This window comes from Sorghum bicolor, chromosome 8 (assembly GCF_000003195.3).
Source record: "Sorghum bicolor cultivar BTx623 chromosome 8, Sorghum_bicolor_NCBIv3, whole genome shotgun sequence".
Classification (NCBI taxonomy): Eukaryota; Viridiplantae; Streptophyta; class Magnoliopsida; order Poales; family Poaceae; genus Sorghum; species Sorghum bicolor.
Genome location: NC_012877.2, coordinates 5,040,829 through 5,060,712, shown reverse-complemented (window position 1 = coordinate 5,060,712; position 19,884 = coordinate 5,040,829). Strand labels below are relative to the sequence as shown.

Here is a 19,884-nt window from a genome sequence, read left to right as displayed (position 1 = left end):
GTAAGTGAGGTGTAATTTTGCATGATTTCATGGATATCAGGAAGGTGAACAGATCTTTGAAACCTCGAGGTAGCTACAAAATTAGCTTGAGGTCTCACCATCTCAGTACTTTTGTATCGGTCAAACAACATATCTGTTTGTTGCATTTCAGAATTTGGCAAATATTTCTCTCACATTTAGGTTTCTGCCTTCATGTGTTGATAATATTATATTTCTGGGTCTAGCCTACATTTTATCTATGGAAGTTAGCTATTTGTTTTGTCATACCTCAATTGCACTGGCTTTGTCAACTGGGACGGGAGTCTCTGGCTTGTGAGCCCTGTTTTTGATCTAATTTATTTGGCAACCTTTATTTACTGCTTAATCACTTGGATGTTTTATGTGCACAGATTAAAGTTGTCGTGCTCCATTTACTCATGTTTTGTCACTGGAAAATGTAGGTTTATTGGCTTCAGAGCCTTCAGCAGTTAGCTAATTTTGTCTTGCAACTTTTTTCTAATGCCTACTCATTGAAGGCTTTGTGTCTTAATGTTTCTCCGTACTCATTTCTTCATGGTTTGTCAATGGAGAATGATAGGTTTGTGAGCCTCTATATGTATTTCATGGTTTGTCAAATTATACGACTTATGTATTTCATACTCTCAGTTTCGATTTGGACTATAATTGGTTGTCTTGTTCTGTTTGCTGGATTAATTAATGCTGAGTAATCCTGAAGATTTATGTTCTTAGATTGAAGTTTATCATGGATATTTAGCATGATTTTCTCAATCGAGAATGGTTGGTTTTACAGCTCTGATATCTCTACATTTGCCTACTATGTTTCATTAAGACTAATATATTTCCTGAAATTGTCTATTAGACTGGATGGTTTCTTTCTGTTAGATTTGGAACTTATTATTTCTTTGCTCAACTACTTTCACCGATCTTGAAGATTTTCTGTGCGTGGATTAAAGTTTTTGTTGTGCGCATTTATCATGACTTTGTCAATTGAAAATTGTAGGTTTGTCGTCAGCCCGTTTTTTTAAATGTCAATCCAATTTATTCTTGGGGTGTAAACGGCCTTTGTTTTTTCGGCTTACTCATGCTGTTATTTTTTTTTGTCAACCTGCTAGTGTTTTCTTGTGTTGAATATATACCATAATGGGTTTTTAATACCTAGGACTCATTTTGTATTAGCATTATGATATTTCATGTTAACTGTTTATATCAACTCAGGATAATGCTGTTCCTCTTCCTCAGTATCCTAACTTAGGCCTTGTTTAGTTCACCCTGAAAACCAAAAAGTTTTCAAGATTCTCCGTCACATCGAATCTTTCGGCACATGCATGAAACATTAAATATAGACGAAAATAAAAACTAATTGCACAGTTTACCTGTAAATCGTGAGACGAATCTTTTGATCCTAGTTAGTATATAATTGGACAATATTTGCCACAAACAAACGAAAGTGCTACAGTAACGAAATCTAAAATCTTTTCGCATCTAAACAAGGCCTTATTTTCTTTAATTTACTAGAACAAAAGTAAAAGCGCACCCAGGACCTGAGCTATGTTATCTGGAGCGATAAACGTCTCCCTGTGGTAATTTTTTTTTGTATGCCTAGCATGTGTACCAAGCTTGTTAGCTATGTGCCTAAGCATCTTTTATCTTATGACATCATGAGCGCATCATCTTGCATTACAAGCAGCCATTCTTGAAGTGCTAAGCATTGCCATGGGCTATATTATGCAGCACGCCTTTTTAAAGAAGTAGTAGTATTGAATTCTTATTGTAAAAGGATAGCGACATAACATGAAGAGTGTACTACTGTACACAGACAAATTAGGATGGGTAAAGTTGCTCAAAAACTGTCAAGAAGCAGTTTTTTTAAGGGCACTCACAATGCAGACTTTATCATAGAGTCTAAAGTTATTTATTACCTCGAATAATGTGGACTTAGAGTCTAAATAAGACTTGGAGTCCTATTTTTTCTACCTCTTTCTTCAATAAATATGCCGCCACATCAGTAAATACCATAAATAATATGTAATTAATTGTCTTGGACTCTGTGATAGAGTCTTGCATTGTGAGTGCCCTAAATCCTCTTGGTATAATGGTAGCACGCTGGTGATGAAAGTAGCGTTGTGTTTCATAATTGTCTCGAGGGCACATGTTTACACCTTTCATTTTCTTTTGTCCTCAAGGGCACACGTATTCTCCTGTTGGCTTTGAGGGAACATGTTTAACTTTGTTTTGTTTGCCCTTGAGAGCACACATGCTCTCATATTGTGCACCTTTGGATGGGTACTAAGATATGTGCACAACGTGAGGGTAAAAGAAAAACTTCATCTCAGGGGTGCGGCGTATCCAGCGACAGGTCAACCTATTGCTGCAGTTATTATTTTTTTTAAAAAAAGGTTCCACTGCTGAACCTGAATGACTCTGCAAGTGCTGAATGAGAGAGCTAACATTAGATAAAAAGGGGTTCTCTCTTTGCAGCCAAGAGTAGGATGAGGTGTGAGCCTCCACTGTACTAGGCTACTAGCAAGTTAACCTTACACACTACTACACTAGCTCGACATAACAATCACATCACAATATACCAGTCAATACACAAACTACTACTTCTGCCCAACATATATATAGTCATTATTATAAATTACGAAGGTAACTAGTAAAGCTTAGAGCTACGAAACTAAGACGAATCAGTGACCAAACAACCTTCACGAACATCTTGGTTACACCAAGAGTAATTACATCTCCGTCTCCACCGTTGATATGTGGAGTAAAAGTGATGGTTCTTTCACATTCAGCATCATCAGTCTGGGCCACGACAGTCACAAGCAGCTTCTCCTCCAGAGAGACAGACACAACAGATTGCAAAAGTTGGATAACACCGGTGCTGTTATTCATCACACCAGCCAGTTTGCTATCATGAAGCACAAGATGATTAGGGACACCGGTGGCGCAAGCAGTGATTTCTCCATAAAATTCTCCCCTTAGGACTTCAACTGCAATGGTAGCCTCCACTGCATTGTTCACAACTGCATACATCACCTCCATGGTACTGAGCCTGGTAGCAAGTTCATCGCTGTCAACCTTGCATCTGTCCAAATATCGACTTGCTGTGCCCCTGATAGTCATGCATCCTTTGCTAAGTTCTTTCTCTTCCTGCACCTGACGGTCCTTGATCTTCAAATCAAACTCAACATATACATCATCTAGTAAATTCAGTCCTCGTTTTGGGCCAGTCAATATCAATGATTCATCCTATGGATTAGTTAAAACATGATATGTTAGTGATGTATATTTGTCAAATACAAATAAAAGCACACTAACTTTTCAGGCATGCATAGATGAACTGTTGCCATAATATGCCATTGCTAATAGTCCAGCAATTTGTCTGTGTACACGTGTATAGTGATATCAGTACATGTCTCAAAATGCTATAGTATCATGAAGTTCAATAAGAAGGCAACATGCATGACAGAATTGATAAACAAGCAAGATATAGAAATGATTTTATCAACTACTATGGACCTAAAGATGCCTGTCTAAAAGAAACATTTAAAACAGACATAGAACAAGAACATGCTTTGTTTTGAACATGTGCCCTTTATTAAGGTTAAACCATGGCCATCTAGCATTATGCTAACTAATCAGCAACATACACATTCAGAACAAGAGGATGCCTAGCACCTAGGAGGCTGCATATGTTCAATGACGACTACTAGGGATAAAAGTACAAAAATACCAGAAGTATGAACATTATGCTAACAGTACAAAAATATATAGGCGAGAAGGGAGTGCCTGATCCTACTTACCTTTGAGTTGATGGGTTGACAATTATCTTTCTCACGATGGAAGAGTGAAATACACTTGTAATCAATGCTGTCTCTGAAAATTACAGTGCCGTATACATCAATGGGGAAACCGACATCCGATGATGCTATCTTCACGGATAGAATGTTCACTGCAGCATTCTTCCGGTGCTCATAACCCTCATTGTAGATTATATTAGTGTATCTCATTGGTTCAAGGGGAGCTGTGATGTGGAAAAGGAAGAAAAGCTAGCCAATTAAATTCATGTTTACACTTTGGAAGTGACGCTGATACTGAAGTAGACACTACACATGCATAGTTTTTTTTTCCCGACAAATTGACACTGGCTCACGAGTTGAAACTGAAACTAGTCGTCAGCAACACAACCAAGCGTCCAAGTAGGATATTTTTCTATTCAGAAAAAAAAAGGTATGTACTATGCAGAGTAAAATATTTGACTGATTACTGAATATTCAACGAATCTAGCAGGATAATAATGTTATGAATTGAAGTTCTACGGTTGGCAAACAATTTAGATGCATGCTAGCAGTACAAGATTGATTGAGAGACTTACACTCCTCGTCGAGGTCGAATTTGGAGAAGTCGGTGTAAAATCGATTGTAGTATTCGCCACCCTGCTTCGGATCGTAGTCTGAGATCTTAGCCAGCACGGCCTTTTTGGCGTTCTCCCTGGCGATCGCCGCCTGGAGGCGCTGCGCCGCCTTCTGCGCCTCCTCCTGTTCTCTCCGCATTCGCCTCTCATGATCAGCCACCGCCTCTGCCTCGTCGAAGAAGAAAGGTTCCAAGTCCCCCCATTCCTCCTCCTCCTCCTCATCGTCGTACCCCGAGCCGCCGCCGCCGCCCGCCGCCACGAAAACGCCGCTGCCGCCCGGCGCCATGAATAGGCCGCCGCCCCATGGAACGAAAGGAAGGGTAAGGTATAAGATCTGATCCATGTGAATGTGATCTTGCCTAGGGTTCGCGCGCTTTTTTTTTCTCCTTTTATTTTGTGCTGAGCCCAGCAGCACCCCCAGTCACTTTAATGGGCCAAGACCTGGTCACGGCCCATAGGCCATAGGCCCTGTCCGACAAGCAGGAACAGGAGCAAACAATGTTTCATGTGAAGTTGCTCTGTGTCCATCCCTCTACACGAATTTCTGTAGTATACATACAGTAACCAGGAGTGTAGTAATCTTGTTAAAGGTCCTGATGCATGTCGAACAAGAACTGGAAATTGCAGAGGAAGCTCGCATCTCAGCCGAGCAGGATGCTTCTGCTCAGAGATTCTTTTTTTTTTTCATTGCTGAAACTAGTAATGCCTATATTAGTGAAGAGCTGGGTATTGGTTCTTCAGTTATATAGTATTGTCACTACTTATTATTGCTTTTATCAGAATTGGCAAAATTAGTGTCTTCTTTCTGCTCTTCTTTTACCCTAGTTTGTTGAAGGTATCTAAATGCCCTGCTGCTCATGATCTCAAGGTATCTCAAACAGAAGAACTCTGCTTGAACCAATAGCTCAAATAGATGAAAGTATCTGAATGTTGCAGGGTGTTCTTTTTTTTTGGGTTATCTGAATGTTGCAGTAAACAGGTTAGTTTCAGGGTGTTCTTTTTTTTTGGGTTATCTGAATGTTGCAGTAAACAGGTCAGGTGTTACATATCTAGCTTAACTATTTTTTTTCCCTGAAAACTGAATGGCAAATTGTGCGAGTTTTCCCGGTGCACGCCCTATCCAGTTTTAGGGCGTCGTATGGCCAGATCGGGTGGCAACTGGTCGTGTTCCAAGTCTGATCGGTCGACCTAAATGAATAATTGACCCTGCCAAGGGCTGAATGCGAGAGCTAACACATTGGATAAAAATGGGTTTAATTTGCAGCCGCGCCTAGGATGAGGCGCCAGCTTCCATTGAACAGGCTAAGATAACCTTACACACTACCACACTAGTTCAACATAACAAAGCACATCACAAATTCACAGTACTAGTCGATACACGCACTACTACTTGTGCCCAAACATAAGTCATTATAAATAAATTACTAAGTTAACCAGTACAGCCCAAAGCTACAAACTACTGACTAATCAGTGACCAAGCAACCGTCACCGACAACTTTGTTACACCAACAGTAATCACATCTCTGTCTCCACCGCTGATATGTGGGGTAAACTCGATGGTTCTTTCACATTCAGCATCACCAGTCTGGGCCACTATAGTCACTAATAGCATCTCCTCCAGAGGGACGGACACAATGGATCTCAAAAGTTGGATAACACCTGTACTGTTGCTGTTGTCCTTGCTCATCACACCAGCCAGTTTGCTATCATGAAGCACAAGATGATTAGGGACCTTGGTGGTGCAAGCAATGATTTTTCCATAAAATTCTCCCCTCAGGACCTCAACTGCAATGGTAGCCTCCACGGCATTGTTCACAACTGCATACGTCACCTCCATGGTACTGAGCCTGGTAGCAAGTTTTTTGCTTTCAACCTCGCATTTGTCCAAATATCGACTTGGTATGCCCCTGATATTAAAGAATCCTTTACTAAGTTCTTTCTCCTCCTGCACTTGACAATCCTTGATCTTCAAATCAATCTCAACATATACATCATCTAGTAAAAAGAGTCCTCGTTTTGGGCCAGTCAAGATCAACGATTCATCCTATGGAAAAGTTTACATGGTATGTTAGTCATATATTTATCCAATGCAAATCCAAGCACACTAAATTTCAGGCATGCATGGATGAAATTTTGCCATAATATAAATATGACATAAATTGTGAATAGTTTGCGATTTATTTGTACACATGTATTGTGGTATCAATTCAGGTCTCGAAATGCTATTATCACGAAGATCAATAAGAAGCCAGACGTGAATGACAGAATTGATAAACAATCAATTAAAGACATCGAAATGATTTTATCAACTACTATGAACCTAAAGAATACCTGTTTAAAAGAAACATTAAAAACAAACTTAAAACAAGAATATGCTTCGTTTTGAAAATGTGCCTTTTATTAAGGACATGGTCATCCAACATTATGTTAACTGACCAGAGGCATGCTTGTAAAATTCAACCTTTTAGCAGCATACACATTCATGGCCTGTTTGGATGAGCTAAGCTAGTTGGGCTAAAAATTAGCTCAAAGTAGCTAAGGTTGGCTAGCTAGTTGGCTAACAACTAGTTGAACTCTTGGCTAAAGAATTACTACTCTTGTTTGGAGGGACTAGGGCTAATTTATGCTAATTTTTAGCAAGCTAGCAATTAGCTCTTGTATCCACAGGCCCTCAGAACAAGAGGATGCCTAGAACCTAAAAGACTGCATATGTTTAATGACGACTACTAGAGATAACAGCATGAAAAATAGAAATTTACTGCAGACAAGTATGAACATTGGGTGTTTCTCTATATATAGGCAAGGGAGTTCCTAATCCTACTTACGCTTGAGTGGATGGGTTGACAATTATCTTTCTCGCGATGAAAGAGGTAAACACACTTGTAATCAATGCTGTCTCTGAAAATTACAGTGCCATACACATCAATGGGAAAACCGACATCCAATGATGCTATCTTCACGGACAGAATGTTCACTGCAGCGCTCTTCCAGTGCTCATCACCCTTATTGTAGATTATATTGGTGTATCTCATTGGTCCAAGGGGCGCTGTGATGTGGAAAAGGGGGAAAAAAGCCAATTAGATTGATGCTTACACTTTGGAAATAACGTTGGTACTGAAGTAGAGTAGTAGACAACTGCACATGCATAGGAACCATGGCTGATGCTTTGACAGACCACAGATGGATAACAGACACAGCATAAACCAGCTGGATATCACAGAATTCCTGGCCTTATGGGACACAATAGAGAACATTGAACTGCTTGAATCTCAAGCAGACAGCATTACATGGCTACACACACCAGACGGTAACTACTCGGCAAAATCTGCATATAAGTTGCAATTCGAAGGGGTTACCAAAAGCAAGACGGCACAGACAGTCAGGGGAACAAAGGCGCTACCAAAATGCAAAGACTTCCTATGGCTAATGCTACAGAACAGGATATGGACTGCGGCAAGGCTGCAACTAAGAGGATGGCCTAATGAAGGGAGGATGTGGCAACCTGGATCAGAACACCAGCACTCATGCCTGGCAACTGAGATGACAACACAACCATAGAACAATGGTTTCTTGACATGGGGGTTGGCAGACAGACATTGGCAAAACTAAGGCATACAGTCTATGATCACTCTAACAGCCTATACCGACATGGTGGACACAGCCACAAGGGTGAAGAAGATGAAGCGCTATTTTAATGTACTCAATCCATCCCAAATTGTAAGTCGTTTGACTTTTTTAATATCAAGTTTGACCACTCGTCTTATTCAAAGTTTTGTACAAAATATTACTTTTTTTGTTGTGTATTGGTTTATTAATAGAAGTTCTTCAAAAATGACTTAAATTTGACTATATTTGCACAAATTTTTTGAATAAGACGAGTGGTCAAACTTGGGGTAGAAAAAGTCAAACGACTTACAATTTGGGATGGAGGGAGTAATAAATAGGCTGATGTAAATCCAGGGGTGGCATGGTCTCAGCATTTTTGCTGATCAAAGTGCAAAATTGATGGCGCAGCTTGCGCAAACCATGATGTTTTTACACTAGCTAATAACTCGAGTTGAAATTGAAACTACTTGTCAGCAACAGAACCAAATCACAGGGTTATTTTTCTATTCAGATCAGAAAAAAAACACCTATGCAGAGTGAATGAATCCAGCAGGATAATAATAATAATGGTATGAATTAAAGTTGTACAGCTGGGTAACAAGGTAGATGCAGGATGATGCACACTAGCAGTAACTTACACTCCTCGTCGAGGTCGAATTTGGAGAAGTCGGCGAAGTGAAATCGGTTGAAGTATTTGCCATCCTGCTTCGGATCGTAGTCTGAGATCTTAGCCAGCGCGGCCTTGTTGGCGCTCTTCCTGGCGATCGCGTCCTGGAGGCGCTGCGCCGCCTTCTGCGCCTCCTCCTGTTCTCTCCGCATTCGCCTCTCATGATCGGCCACCGCCTCCGCCTCGTCGAAGAAGAAAGGTTCCAAGTCCCCCCAGACCTCTCCGACGTCGTACCCCAAGCCGCTGCCGCCCGGCGCCACAGACACGCCGCCGCCGCCGCCTGAGGCCATGAACACGCCGCCGCCCAAGGAAGGATGGGGAACGTACCCGATCCGATGTGATCTTGGCTAGGGTTCGCGAGCCTTTTTTTCCTCTCTCTCTCTCTCTCTCTCTCTCTCTCTCTCTCCTTCTATTTATTAGAATTAGAAAGGAGGCCCCTTCTTATGACGGGCTGAGAAACATCACCATCACGTGCGCCGATTTGTTAAGAGCCAGCCCAGTCCCTTGTATGGACAGGCACCTGGTCACGGCCCACAGTTGCTCAAAGAAAAAAAACCCTGATCACGGCCCACGCCCACAGGTATAGTAGGCATCCAAAAAAATTTTGCAAAATTTTTTAATTCCCCGTCACATCAAATCTTTAGATATATGCATAGAGTATTAAATATAGACAAAAATCAAAACTAATTGCACAGTTTGGTCGGAATTGACGAGACGAATCTTTTGAGCCTAGTTAGTTCATGATTGGACAATGCAAACGAAAGTGCTACTATTCCTATTTTGCAAAATTATTTGGAACTAAACAAGGCCTAATATTACTAGGTAAATGCCTGTGTGTTGCGACAGGTATAAAATAACATTACAAGTTTATGATCAACAATTCTTGTTTCGTTCTATCCTATCCAATCAATATTTTTTAGCTTTTGTGACACCATATTTTTATTTCTTTTTGGTAGTATTTATGTCTGACATCGATATTTTTGTGAAAAATAAACAGAGACGTTAAGTGTATTTTGCCCATGAATTGCTATGAGGAAAACAAATTATAATCATCATTCTTCATCATAGGAAATTTTTTATTTGAACATGTAGCAATAGAGACACACTTTGTCTTCCACATAAGTAGAAATATTTTTCAAGGGACTATGTTTGGCAATTTGGATGCCTACAGCCTTATATTTCTCAAAGGATCTAAGTAACAAAGTGCAACTTCATCACCTCTCTCTTGCCCTCAATATTCATCCCTCACCGTCACCCTGGTGCTGGTCTACTTCAAGGTGCTGCTAGCGTGCCACCATCAACAATCTCCTCACAGCCACCTCACCTTAAGTGTCGCCATTGGTGTCCCAACCCCAGTCGTTGAGAGGAAATATAGTATTGTTATTGCATCAGAAAATTATATATTTTATATATAGCAGTAAATAAATCATAATATAAATTGATTTTTACCATGTCATGGTCCAGGTACGATAAAACCCTTTTCTCAATAGTTCTAATTTCATTCTTGTCGTGAGTGGGATATAGGTCCACAATTTTAATTTTATCATCACCATCCCTCTTGAGGATACTGGAGATAAGAGAATTCTTGAGGAGGACCTTTCCACAAGCCCTCAACTTCAGATGATCTTGAGCCCTTAATAACGTAATGTATGCATTTATTACCTGCACAAGTAAGGTTACAGGAACTATAAATATTTGGGAACAAATATTTCATATTTTAGAAGTAATAGAAGCAATGCTATAAACTGGTCATTTAAAAATGCTATGACCTGATCATTTAAAAATTCATTCGACTGAAAAAGGCACTCCATGTTCGTCCTGTTTATGAAAGCATCATTGATGAGCACTTGTTCCTTTCTAGGTTCATAAGGGATTTTCTTAATAGGCTCAATAATGTTAAGATTAGCTTGGTTGCAAACGTAATCTGTAACAAAAGTTGTGTGAGGAAGATGGCAAACATAGCACATGAAAAATATATAACGAATTAGAAAATGACACATGTAAAAAAGGAAAAACAATTCAAATAACTTCTGGGACAGCCACAATTCACACTAATTTTTCATATTTGCTATCCTGTGATGTCTCTTCATATTCACATAATGGAAGCCCATTATCTTATTTTTACTATTAAGCATCTCTTCTTCGGCATCTTGGTCACGATCATATTTTTGCTGCAAAAATCTACTTGTCCCAAAATATAGTGAGTTCATGACATCATAACAAAACCATGGAAGTTTATCTTTCAAGACCAGATAAGTATGGTTTACCTTTAGGGCAAAATATTGATGGTACTGTTACTATTGTGACTCTTTTTCCTCTTCTTCTCTTTTGCAGAATTCTGGCCATAAAGCACGGAGGTAGATTAATCATGAATACTTACACACTACTGAGGTCTCAACAGGTTAATGAGATCAGGAAATAGTATTTATTAACTGAAGCAAACATATTGTATTTTGACTTATTTAGAGCTCTAGAAATCTCATCAGGTGATGATCTGTGACTATATGCTATCTTCCACTTTTCATGTTTGATATTTTTGTCGCTTAATTTCTTGCATACTTACTGTGGTTTTAGGGTCTGCTAGGTATTGAGAGCTCTAAGCGCTACCGGTTAGCTCACTCTGAAGATCATCAACACCAACTATTGCAAACATCTAGCTTGGGGGAAGAGCATCCCCTAGTTATCAGATAACTATACCTAGGCGATTATTGAGTCTATTTATATAGTCATAAAATACCAAAAATATGTGAGCACATGAAGGTTCACAATAGTATCATAAGAAAATATAAAAATACCAAAAAAAATATATAGGCACATGTGAAAGCCCTAGTTTGGTTTTGGATAATTGATGAAACCCTAAGTACTAACCTCTATACTAAGTGTGTGTAGACTTAATAAGGTTGGTACATGCCAAGTGATGGAGCAAGAGATGATCATGGTAATGATGGTGATGACCACAAGATGATCAAGTGCTCAACTTGGAAAAGAAGAAAGAGAAAAACAAAACCCTATGGAGATCAAGGCAAAGGTATTGCTTAGGGTTTTGGTTTTGGTGATCAAGACACCATAGAGGGTGTGATCACATTTAGGATAGATAGCCGTACTATAAAGAGGGGAATTCTTTGGCTAAGCGGTTATCAAGTGCCACTAGGTGTCATTGTTCATGTGCATGCATTTAGAACCTAGTAAGTTAACTTAACTCCTTCAAAGAAAATGATTGTGAAAATGCTAACACACGTGCACTTGTTGGTACACACTTTGTGGTGTTAGCACACTTTTAAGAATGAGGTGGAGTTTGAAGAGTAGAGAGAGGATGGGTTCCTCTCTCCCTCCCGCCGAGCTTGCGAGGCGGGATTCGGCGCTTTTCGAGAAAATGAACACCTCCCACTCATCTTCTTCATAGATTAAACATCTTTGTGAGATTGGGAGTGATTCCAAGTGCATTTGCTTGAGTGATTGCATCTAGTGGCACTTGGGGATCGTTCTAGCTGCGGTTTTCTTGTTACTCTTGGTGGTTGCCGCCACCTAGACGGCTTGGAGCAGCGGAGGAGGATTGGCATGAGTTGGTGATTGTTCGTGGCCATCTCCCGGTGATTGTGAGGGGTTTGTGCCTACCTCGGCGGAGAGCCAAAGGCAACATTAGTGGATTACTCGTGTCATTGAGCTACCTCACTTGTAGATAGGTTCTTGTGGTGTCCTAGTGAGGACGAGGTTCGTGCTACACCTCTTAGCCACCGAATCACCAAGTGTTGGTCGACACAACGGGGACGTAGCGTGCCGGCAAGCATGTGAACCTCGGGAGAAAACTGTGTGTCTTCATTGTGTTTGTTGATTGGATTTCTCCCGGTGATTGGACTTCATTTTATTGATTGGTTCATCCCCTCTACACTGTTTTTGTAGAATTTTTGAATAGGCTATTCACCCCCCTCTAGCCATATTAGGACCTTTCAACATGAAGATCCATGTCTTTAAGTCTTGTGAGTCCAATAGGAATAAAAAGATGAATAATAATTTAAAATAAAAAACAAAATACTTATCTATATATTAAGGTGTGATCATAGAGTGTGTCTACAGTCAGTCTAGTTTAAAGTCAAATAAAAATTAGAGAACATTAAAATTTTGTCTTGGAGATGATGAATAGTTGCTCTACCGTAATTCCTTTCAAGTGCCTAGTTTTCAACCATGAATTCTCCTGAGTTTTAGACATGACCACTCTAATATAAGAATTAACTCTAAACCTAAAATTTGTGGAGGCATTTGTTTAAGCTAAGTCTAGGTAATTGATATTGTACATGAAGGTCTAAGCTGCTATTTATCTTATTCCTAGCATTACTAAGTTCTGGAGATTTATTTTCAAAAAACCAAAATCCTACATGATGAGCTCTTGTACGAAAAAGTTTAAATTCCTTCCAAAGCCATATATGATACATTTAGAGTTAGGAAAACCTTTGCACATTCATGCTGCTTGCTTTACATTGAGTTTAGTCAACCTTTGGAGTATACCTTATGAGAGTCTTGTCATGCTTTTAAAATTAAGATCACTTACGCACTCCACCCACATATGCATTACTCCTACTCTGGGATGTAAGCGCAGTCATTTCCACTTTCATCCAGATCCACCTTAAAAACTATTTTCTCCTACACTAGGAGTAAACACCCAAAAATATACCCTATAGGACAACCCCCATTTAATTTTGCTCTAAGTTCTTATCATTATCTCTCTGATTATTTATATTCAAAGGATGCATGTGGCTATGCAAAAGTATTGAAAAAAAAGAAGAGAAGAAGAAAAGTGGGAGTAAAAGATGGACAAGTGACCCAACAATTAAAACAATGGGTACATAGATGCCCGTCTCCTAGATTAAAAAAAAAGAAAAGAATAGAAAGGAAAAAATAAGAAAGAAAGAAAGAAAGAATAAAGATAGCCCACGGTTTCCCGTGAAAAGTTCCAAGGAGGGAGTAATTTTCAACGAGCAAAAGTAGAATTAGGATTAGCCACTAAATACTATATATACACCTATCCACCATATTCCATACACATACACATCTTGATTTAGTTGCATGCCTTGATTCTCTATGGATCCATTGTTTGACTTTATAATATATGAAATGCAAGTATGTTCATCCTTGTTGTTGCCACTCCTATAAGCTCCACTACATATATCCTTAGTTGTAGGAAGGCATAACCTCATTAATGCCTCAGCGAGATCCATAAGTACTACATAATAAGAGATGAGGGTGTCATACAATCATGCTCTGAGCTTTAATTCGAAAACTTGCAAAACTCTGGAATATTGGTATTGTGAAGAATTTGAGACATAGTGCTTGACTTGATTATTCTATCTTTCGATTACTCAAGACTTATGCAAAAGTTGTAAAGATCCATGGTTAAAGGTAAAATGGGTAAGTTTGAAAGTTAGACCAGAGGAAAATTTATGTTTAAAAATAAATGTACTTAAAAGAAATGAAAGTATTGTAGCACCTCCTGATCCAAGTTTATTAATAATTAGATCTAGGTTGTTTACCAAGGGACTGGCAAAAGGTAAGCTTGGGGGAATTGTTGACGGTCGATAATGTTAATATTTATTAGAACTTTATACATGAAGGGAGACAAGAATGCATACTAGTCTAGAGTTTTAACTGACAATTTCCATGAGTTTTGGTGATTCTATATTTTTTGGGGATTATTCCAGAAAAGCATGAAAGAGGGGATTATAGTGCATAATTACCACAAAACTTATCCGCGACGAAAAACATCATCATTGGACTTAGGAAGAGTCTAGAAGACACCCGAAGGAGCGAGGCCTGCGAAGGAGCCCAGGTGGGGCCGGTTAGCACCACCCTAGGGCCGGTCGGCGCCCTAGGTTATCCGCTGGCCGCCGCCTTCTGGAGTCTTCCTCCTACGCCTCCTTGGAAGCCAAGCAAAGTATCCTTACGTTGGTTTTAAATCGGTTTGATCCGATGGTGCACACAAGATGAAGACGCGAATCGATGATGCGGTGATTCCTTGCCCCCTACACCACCTCGACCTATATAATGACGCCCTAAGGCTCCTCCAAGGGGCATTCTACACCCTGGTGCTTCATATTCTCTACATAATTAGGGTTAGGGTCCCTCTAGTTGATCTAGTTCTAGTTTATCTAGTTCTAGTTCATCTAGATGTAGCAATTAGGAGAGACTAGTTCTTCTTGATCTAGTCTTGTTTAGAGATTAGAGAGATTGAGTAGAGGAGTAGAGATTCTGGAGGAGTTCTGGCCTATCGGCGCTTCTTCGTGGCTATATTCTTCTGGATTCAGTTCCCTCGCCCAGAGCTGTAATACCCTAAAAAATTGTTCCTTGGAAATAGAGTTAAAAAGATTTATTTATGAATTTTTGTGCTCATGAAACATAGGAAAATAATATTTTTCATTTAATTAAAATTTACCATAGGCTTAGCAACATGGTTGTGCATTCATATTGGAGCATATGTTTTATTCAATGTGTGGTTTTGATCAAAGTCAAAATATTTTCAAATTGATTTTAAACTGCTTTGAAAAGACTTTGAAATAAAAAGAAACAAAAGAAAACAAAACAAAAGAAAAAAAAGAAAAGAAAATGGGAAAAATCTCCCCTTCTGCTTTTGCCCCGAAGGCCCACTCCTCCTCCCCTTTCCCCCCTCGGCCCACTCTCCTCCGCTCGGGCCAAGCTGACCAGGCAGCCCAGTGTGCCTCCTTCCCTCTCCCTCCATCACTGACTATCGGGGCCTGCTCGTCAGTCCCTTCTTCCACCTTGAGACGTGCACGGACAGGACACCATCTGGGAACCAAATCCCGATTGGCACGAGGTTTCTTGCTCAACGCGCGCGTCGAGCACCTCTATAAGAAGGTGGGGCACTCCTCTTTGATCCCGGTTCCGTCGTCGGCCACCCTGAGCCCTAATTACTAATCGCCCCCACTTTGGGATCTCGCCAACGAGCTCATCTCGGCCGCCGCCGTCGGTTTTTCCTCGGAGTGGCCCGAAGCCATTTCAAACTGGTCACTGAGCCTCTCTTGGATGTCTTGAGTCTCCCCGCGCCTACATCCCTCTTTTCTTTTGTCTCTGTGATGAGTTATTGATTGCCAAACATATGCAGGGAGCCGCCACCGTCGTCTCTTGTCGCCGGTCACCTCCAGGCATTTTCCGAGCCGCGTAAACCCCCGGGGTGAGTTCGCAGCAAGCTACTACGTCTCCCCATGCTCTTAGATTCGCTTCTAGTGCCTAGAATTGCCGGTTCTCTGAACTCCGGCGTGGCTCCGGCCTATTCCGGCCATGGCACCACCGCCAGGTCCCTGTGCACCGCCGGCGACCTCTCTCTCTCTCTTCCCCAAATCTAATCAGAGCCACTGAAACACGATCCAACAGCCAGGATTGAAGGATACCCCTTCAACCGTAGTTTTGCAAAAGAGTCCTTGCACTGTTTAATTATCGAACCCGCGGTCCAAAGCATAGAGCAGTAAATACGCCTTTCAGTTTGGAAAACACAAACAGCTTGGTTTGATTTCAAAATACGTTTTCAGTATTTACTAAATTGCCATTGGATTTGTTTAGCTCATAAAATCTTCGTTTTAAATCCCATTTGACCCATTCAAATTGTGTTGGATTCATTTTAATAAGCTCTACACGTTATTAAACTTAATTTACTCAGTTTGAAACCTTTTTATTTTCGTGACCCTATTTAATTAATGATTTTTCTATATAAAATCTTGGAAAATTCATATCTTCTCCGTTTTAATTCCGATTTTCGTGATCTTTACGTTCGTGTGATCATAGCGCTGCGTAGAATCATTTTATAAACTTTTCCTACTATTTTTATATGATTGGTGTACTGTTCTAATTGTAGCCTTGTTTGCTTCGTGTATGTTGTCCCCGATTGTTTGTGTGATCGATGATCGAGTTTAGACGGTGAACAATTCGTGGGTGATCAAGAGTGTTATTTTGGAGATCAAGATCAGAGCCTTGACAATAAGTAAGACCAGCAGGAGTTTCAGGAAAGCTTTGATCAAGGCAAGTATAACTGGGGACCATCCTTGTTACCTACACACTTTTAATACATATATCATATGCATGTGTCCATCTTGACAACCCTAGCAAAATCATAGATGCTTGTTATCTGAATTCCTTGTTACCTATTTGGATGTGCATTTGGGTAGTTCTTGCTAGTGCTTGATTATAATCCATGATCTTGTAACATGAATATTTAGAAAGAACTCTGGTTTTTGCTAGATTGATCTTGACCCTCCATAAGGACTTATCCCTTGGCAAAAGCTGGGACAACTCGTACAACCATGAGGGCTATATGGCTCTGGCTTTAGTCAATATGAGTAATTTTTCTAGCTCATTAGCGGTTACCCATGTGGCGCAATTGGGGAATAGCAGACTGTGGATTTCTGCGGGTGGATCACATGGACTGACTAATGAAACCAAGCGGCCCTAACTTGTTAGACGAACCTTTGAAAGACTTCATTGTGATCCCTGCCGACCTTCCTTGGTAGTGGGTTAAGAGGTCGACGGGCCTCGGATAAAAGGGTAAATCATGACTCATGGGTAAAGATATACAACCTCTGCAGAGTGTTAAATCTGGTATACTAGCCGTGGCCACAGATACGGGCGGCTCAGAAAACTGACGAAATAGATGGACACTAACGAACATGATTAATGATGATAAATGATGGTTTATTATGTTGTTTATATGTGTTATTCTTTATTCTTGTGTACATCGATCATGTGGTTATGGGATTAATTATGCTACATTGACATTTGCTATCTAATTATGAATATGCTATCTACATATAAAAGCTAAATGCAGTCAAACCAGTGTCAGCTAATTGAGCCTCATGAACCCCTGGTTATACTTGTTGAGTACGACATGTGCTCACTCTTGCTATTTCCCACCACTCTAGTTTACTAGTAAGAGTTGATCAGAAGAGTGATGGAGTTATGAAGGACGTTCTCAGAAAACTGTCAGAAGTGCTTGGCATATGCAACCCCCAGTCAACCGTCCCTGTGAAGATTAGGCCTGAAGATTAGTTACCGTTCCGCAATACTCTGATGTAAGTATTAATTTTAAGTATTTCTGCTATATAACCGTCCCTGTGAAGATTAAGCCTGAAGAAGTGCTTTTGTTGTTGTATGTGTGGACTTCCTGGGCACACATATGGCTAGCCTGGTTTTGTTCTTTAAAATCGGGTGTGACAAGAGCTGCGTTCTGAGGTACTTTTGTACTTACTATTCCGATTTAAGTAAGCAACTTGTTCTTATTCATTCTTTGGTTCACATCTCATATTGAGTGCTTTGATCTTGGTCATTACTTAGTTGAAGTAGTATTTCGTAGTGTAGGCGTGGTGCCTAGGCTAGGTTTACTTGTGAATGTCCCCTAATTAGCCGGACTGTGGTAGCTCGCACAGGTGACTTTATAGCTACGTTGAATCCTCTGTAATCCACATCCTGTTGATAGGTTTGATAGGCTTATAGGTGCATGGTAGGAGATTACTCTATTTCTTCTCCTATTCGGATTACTTGTCCGATAAGACGATATTATACAAAGTTTACCGGAGTCAGAACCAGAGTGCATTAGCTATTTCCTTTTTCTTGATATGATCTAGCCTAATTGTAGGGTTAAGTCTATATACTTTATCATCATCACAATTGTTCCCTGTGGATACGATATTTAAAACCTCCAGGTAAAATGTGACACTGGTATGATATCTGTGTGCTTGCAGATAATCCTACTTAAAACTTATTTAATGGAGTGCAGTGAATTTATACCAACAGGTGATCACTCCCCCTAGACGTGCCCGCTAATGGGCTCAGTGACGATACACGGCCCAATGGACCGAAAATGGTAATGCATCATCCTTGTAGATTCTAGACGCTAACTTATTTTGATGATTCCTGTTGACTCCGGATGAATTTTTATGTGAAACCGAAGCCATTTGTTAGCTTATTAAATTATCTTTTCATCCATGTGTGGATCATTGAAAATGGAGTCTAGATGTGTCCTAGGCGTCTGTTTTACTGTAGACTGCTCCTAGGTTTCGAGGTGGACTCAAACTTGATTTAGGTCTCTACCTTGGTGACTCAAACCGTATAAGCTTTAGGCCTCATTCTCCGTTTGGATGCCCTTGATGATCTACTTGGTCTCCATATGATTCTCTAAGCATGGTCATATGCATGACGACGGCCATGTCCTCATCACATGTATTTCTTTCTTAATTAAGTTAGTGGAAGTCAAAGAATTTTTATAACAACTCAGGTATGTGTAGGGCTTTTGGCAAGTGGCAACCCAAGCCAAAGAAGAAAGAGTAGAAGAAAAGATGATGTTGAGCCATCATTTCAAAGTTCTAGTAAGTAGTGCTTCCATTGTAGTTGTGAAGTTGTTTTGTCAATTCATTTGGTAACCATGTATTCCTTTGTTCATAGTGCCAGCAGCAAGGTCAGGGCCAAGGCCACGCCTGTGGGTTCTTCATGGCACACAACTTGCTTGAGGCGTTGAAATAGATAGACTGTGAAGACCATAAGGTACAACTACAATTACTTATGTATATGCTGGCACTCAGCTACTGTGATCTACTTGAAATACATTGTTTCCCTAGGCTATAGTTAATGGAATTGAGTGCTTGTGCTAGGTCATGGAATGGCAATGGCACTCATTAGAGCTTTACCCACCTACTATTACATACTAGCTTTGTGTCAGGAATTTAGCAAGTGATGTGATGCATTGATGATACTTTTTTGCGTATACACACTATGAGTAGTATCCCATATGCCTCGGGCATTGGCCTTCAGCCATACTCATTGTGTTTTGTGTTTACTGATGATGTTCTTTGGCAATTACAGGATTATGAAACGATGACATCTGAAATCAACCTACCAAGCCTCATAGAGGAGGTTTTTTATGGAGTAGATCATCAATGAAGATGGTAAATTTCATGTCGGTGATAGTCGACCATGATCACATGCCAGATACATTCAGTCTCTGCTTTTGGAAAGAGATGTGAGTTACTTGGCAAAAAATTATGATGAACTATGTAAGATACAATTTGAGATGATATACAATCTGTGTACTGTCTGATGAACAATCTGTGTATTGTGTGTGATAAACAACTATCATCGATCTTGTATATATATGTTATTTCTATGATATCGGTGTGTATTTATATCTATGGTTCTCTGTGTATAT

General features: G+C 40.1%; 2 protein-coding genes across 2 annotated transcripts; both read right to left on the bottom strand.

Annotated features, from left to right (window-relative positions):
- Window positions 2,555–5,040, bottom strand: LOC8079869. Its single transcript, XM_002441841.2, has 3 exons — window positions 4,376–5,040; window positions 3,804–4,024; window positions 2,555–3,249 (listed from the first exon to the last, which is right to left on the bottom strand). The coding sequence occupies exons 1-3, from the start codon at window positions 4,755–4,757 to the stop codon at window positions 2,632–2,634; spliced, it is 1,221 nt and encodes a 406-aa protein (XP_002441886.1). The 5' UTR covers window positions 4,758–5,040; the 3' UTR covers window positions 2,555–2,631.
- On the bottom strand, window positions 5,658–9,088 carry LOC8075533. The gene is made up of 3 exons (XM_002441840.2): window positions 8,659–9,088; window positions 7,240–7,460; window positions 5,658–6,458 (listed from the first exon to the last, which is right to left on the bottom strand). The coding sequence occupies exons 1-3, from the start codon at window positions 8,975–8,977 to the stop codon at window positions 5,871–5,873; spliced, it is 1,128 nt and encodes a 375-aa protein (XP_002441885.1). The 5' UTR covers window positions 8,978–9,088; the 3' UTR covers window positions 5,658–5,870.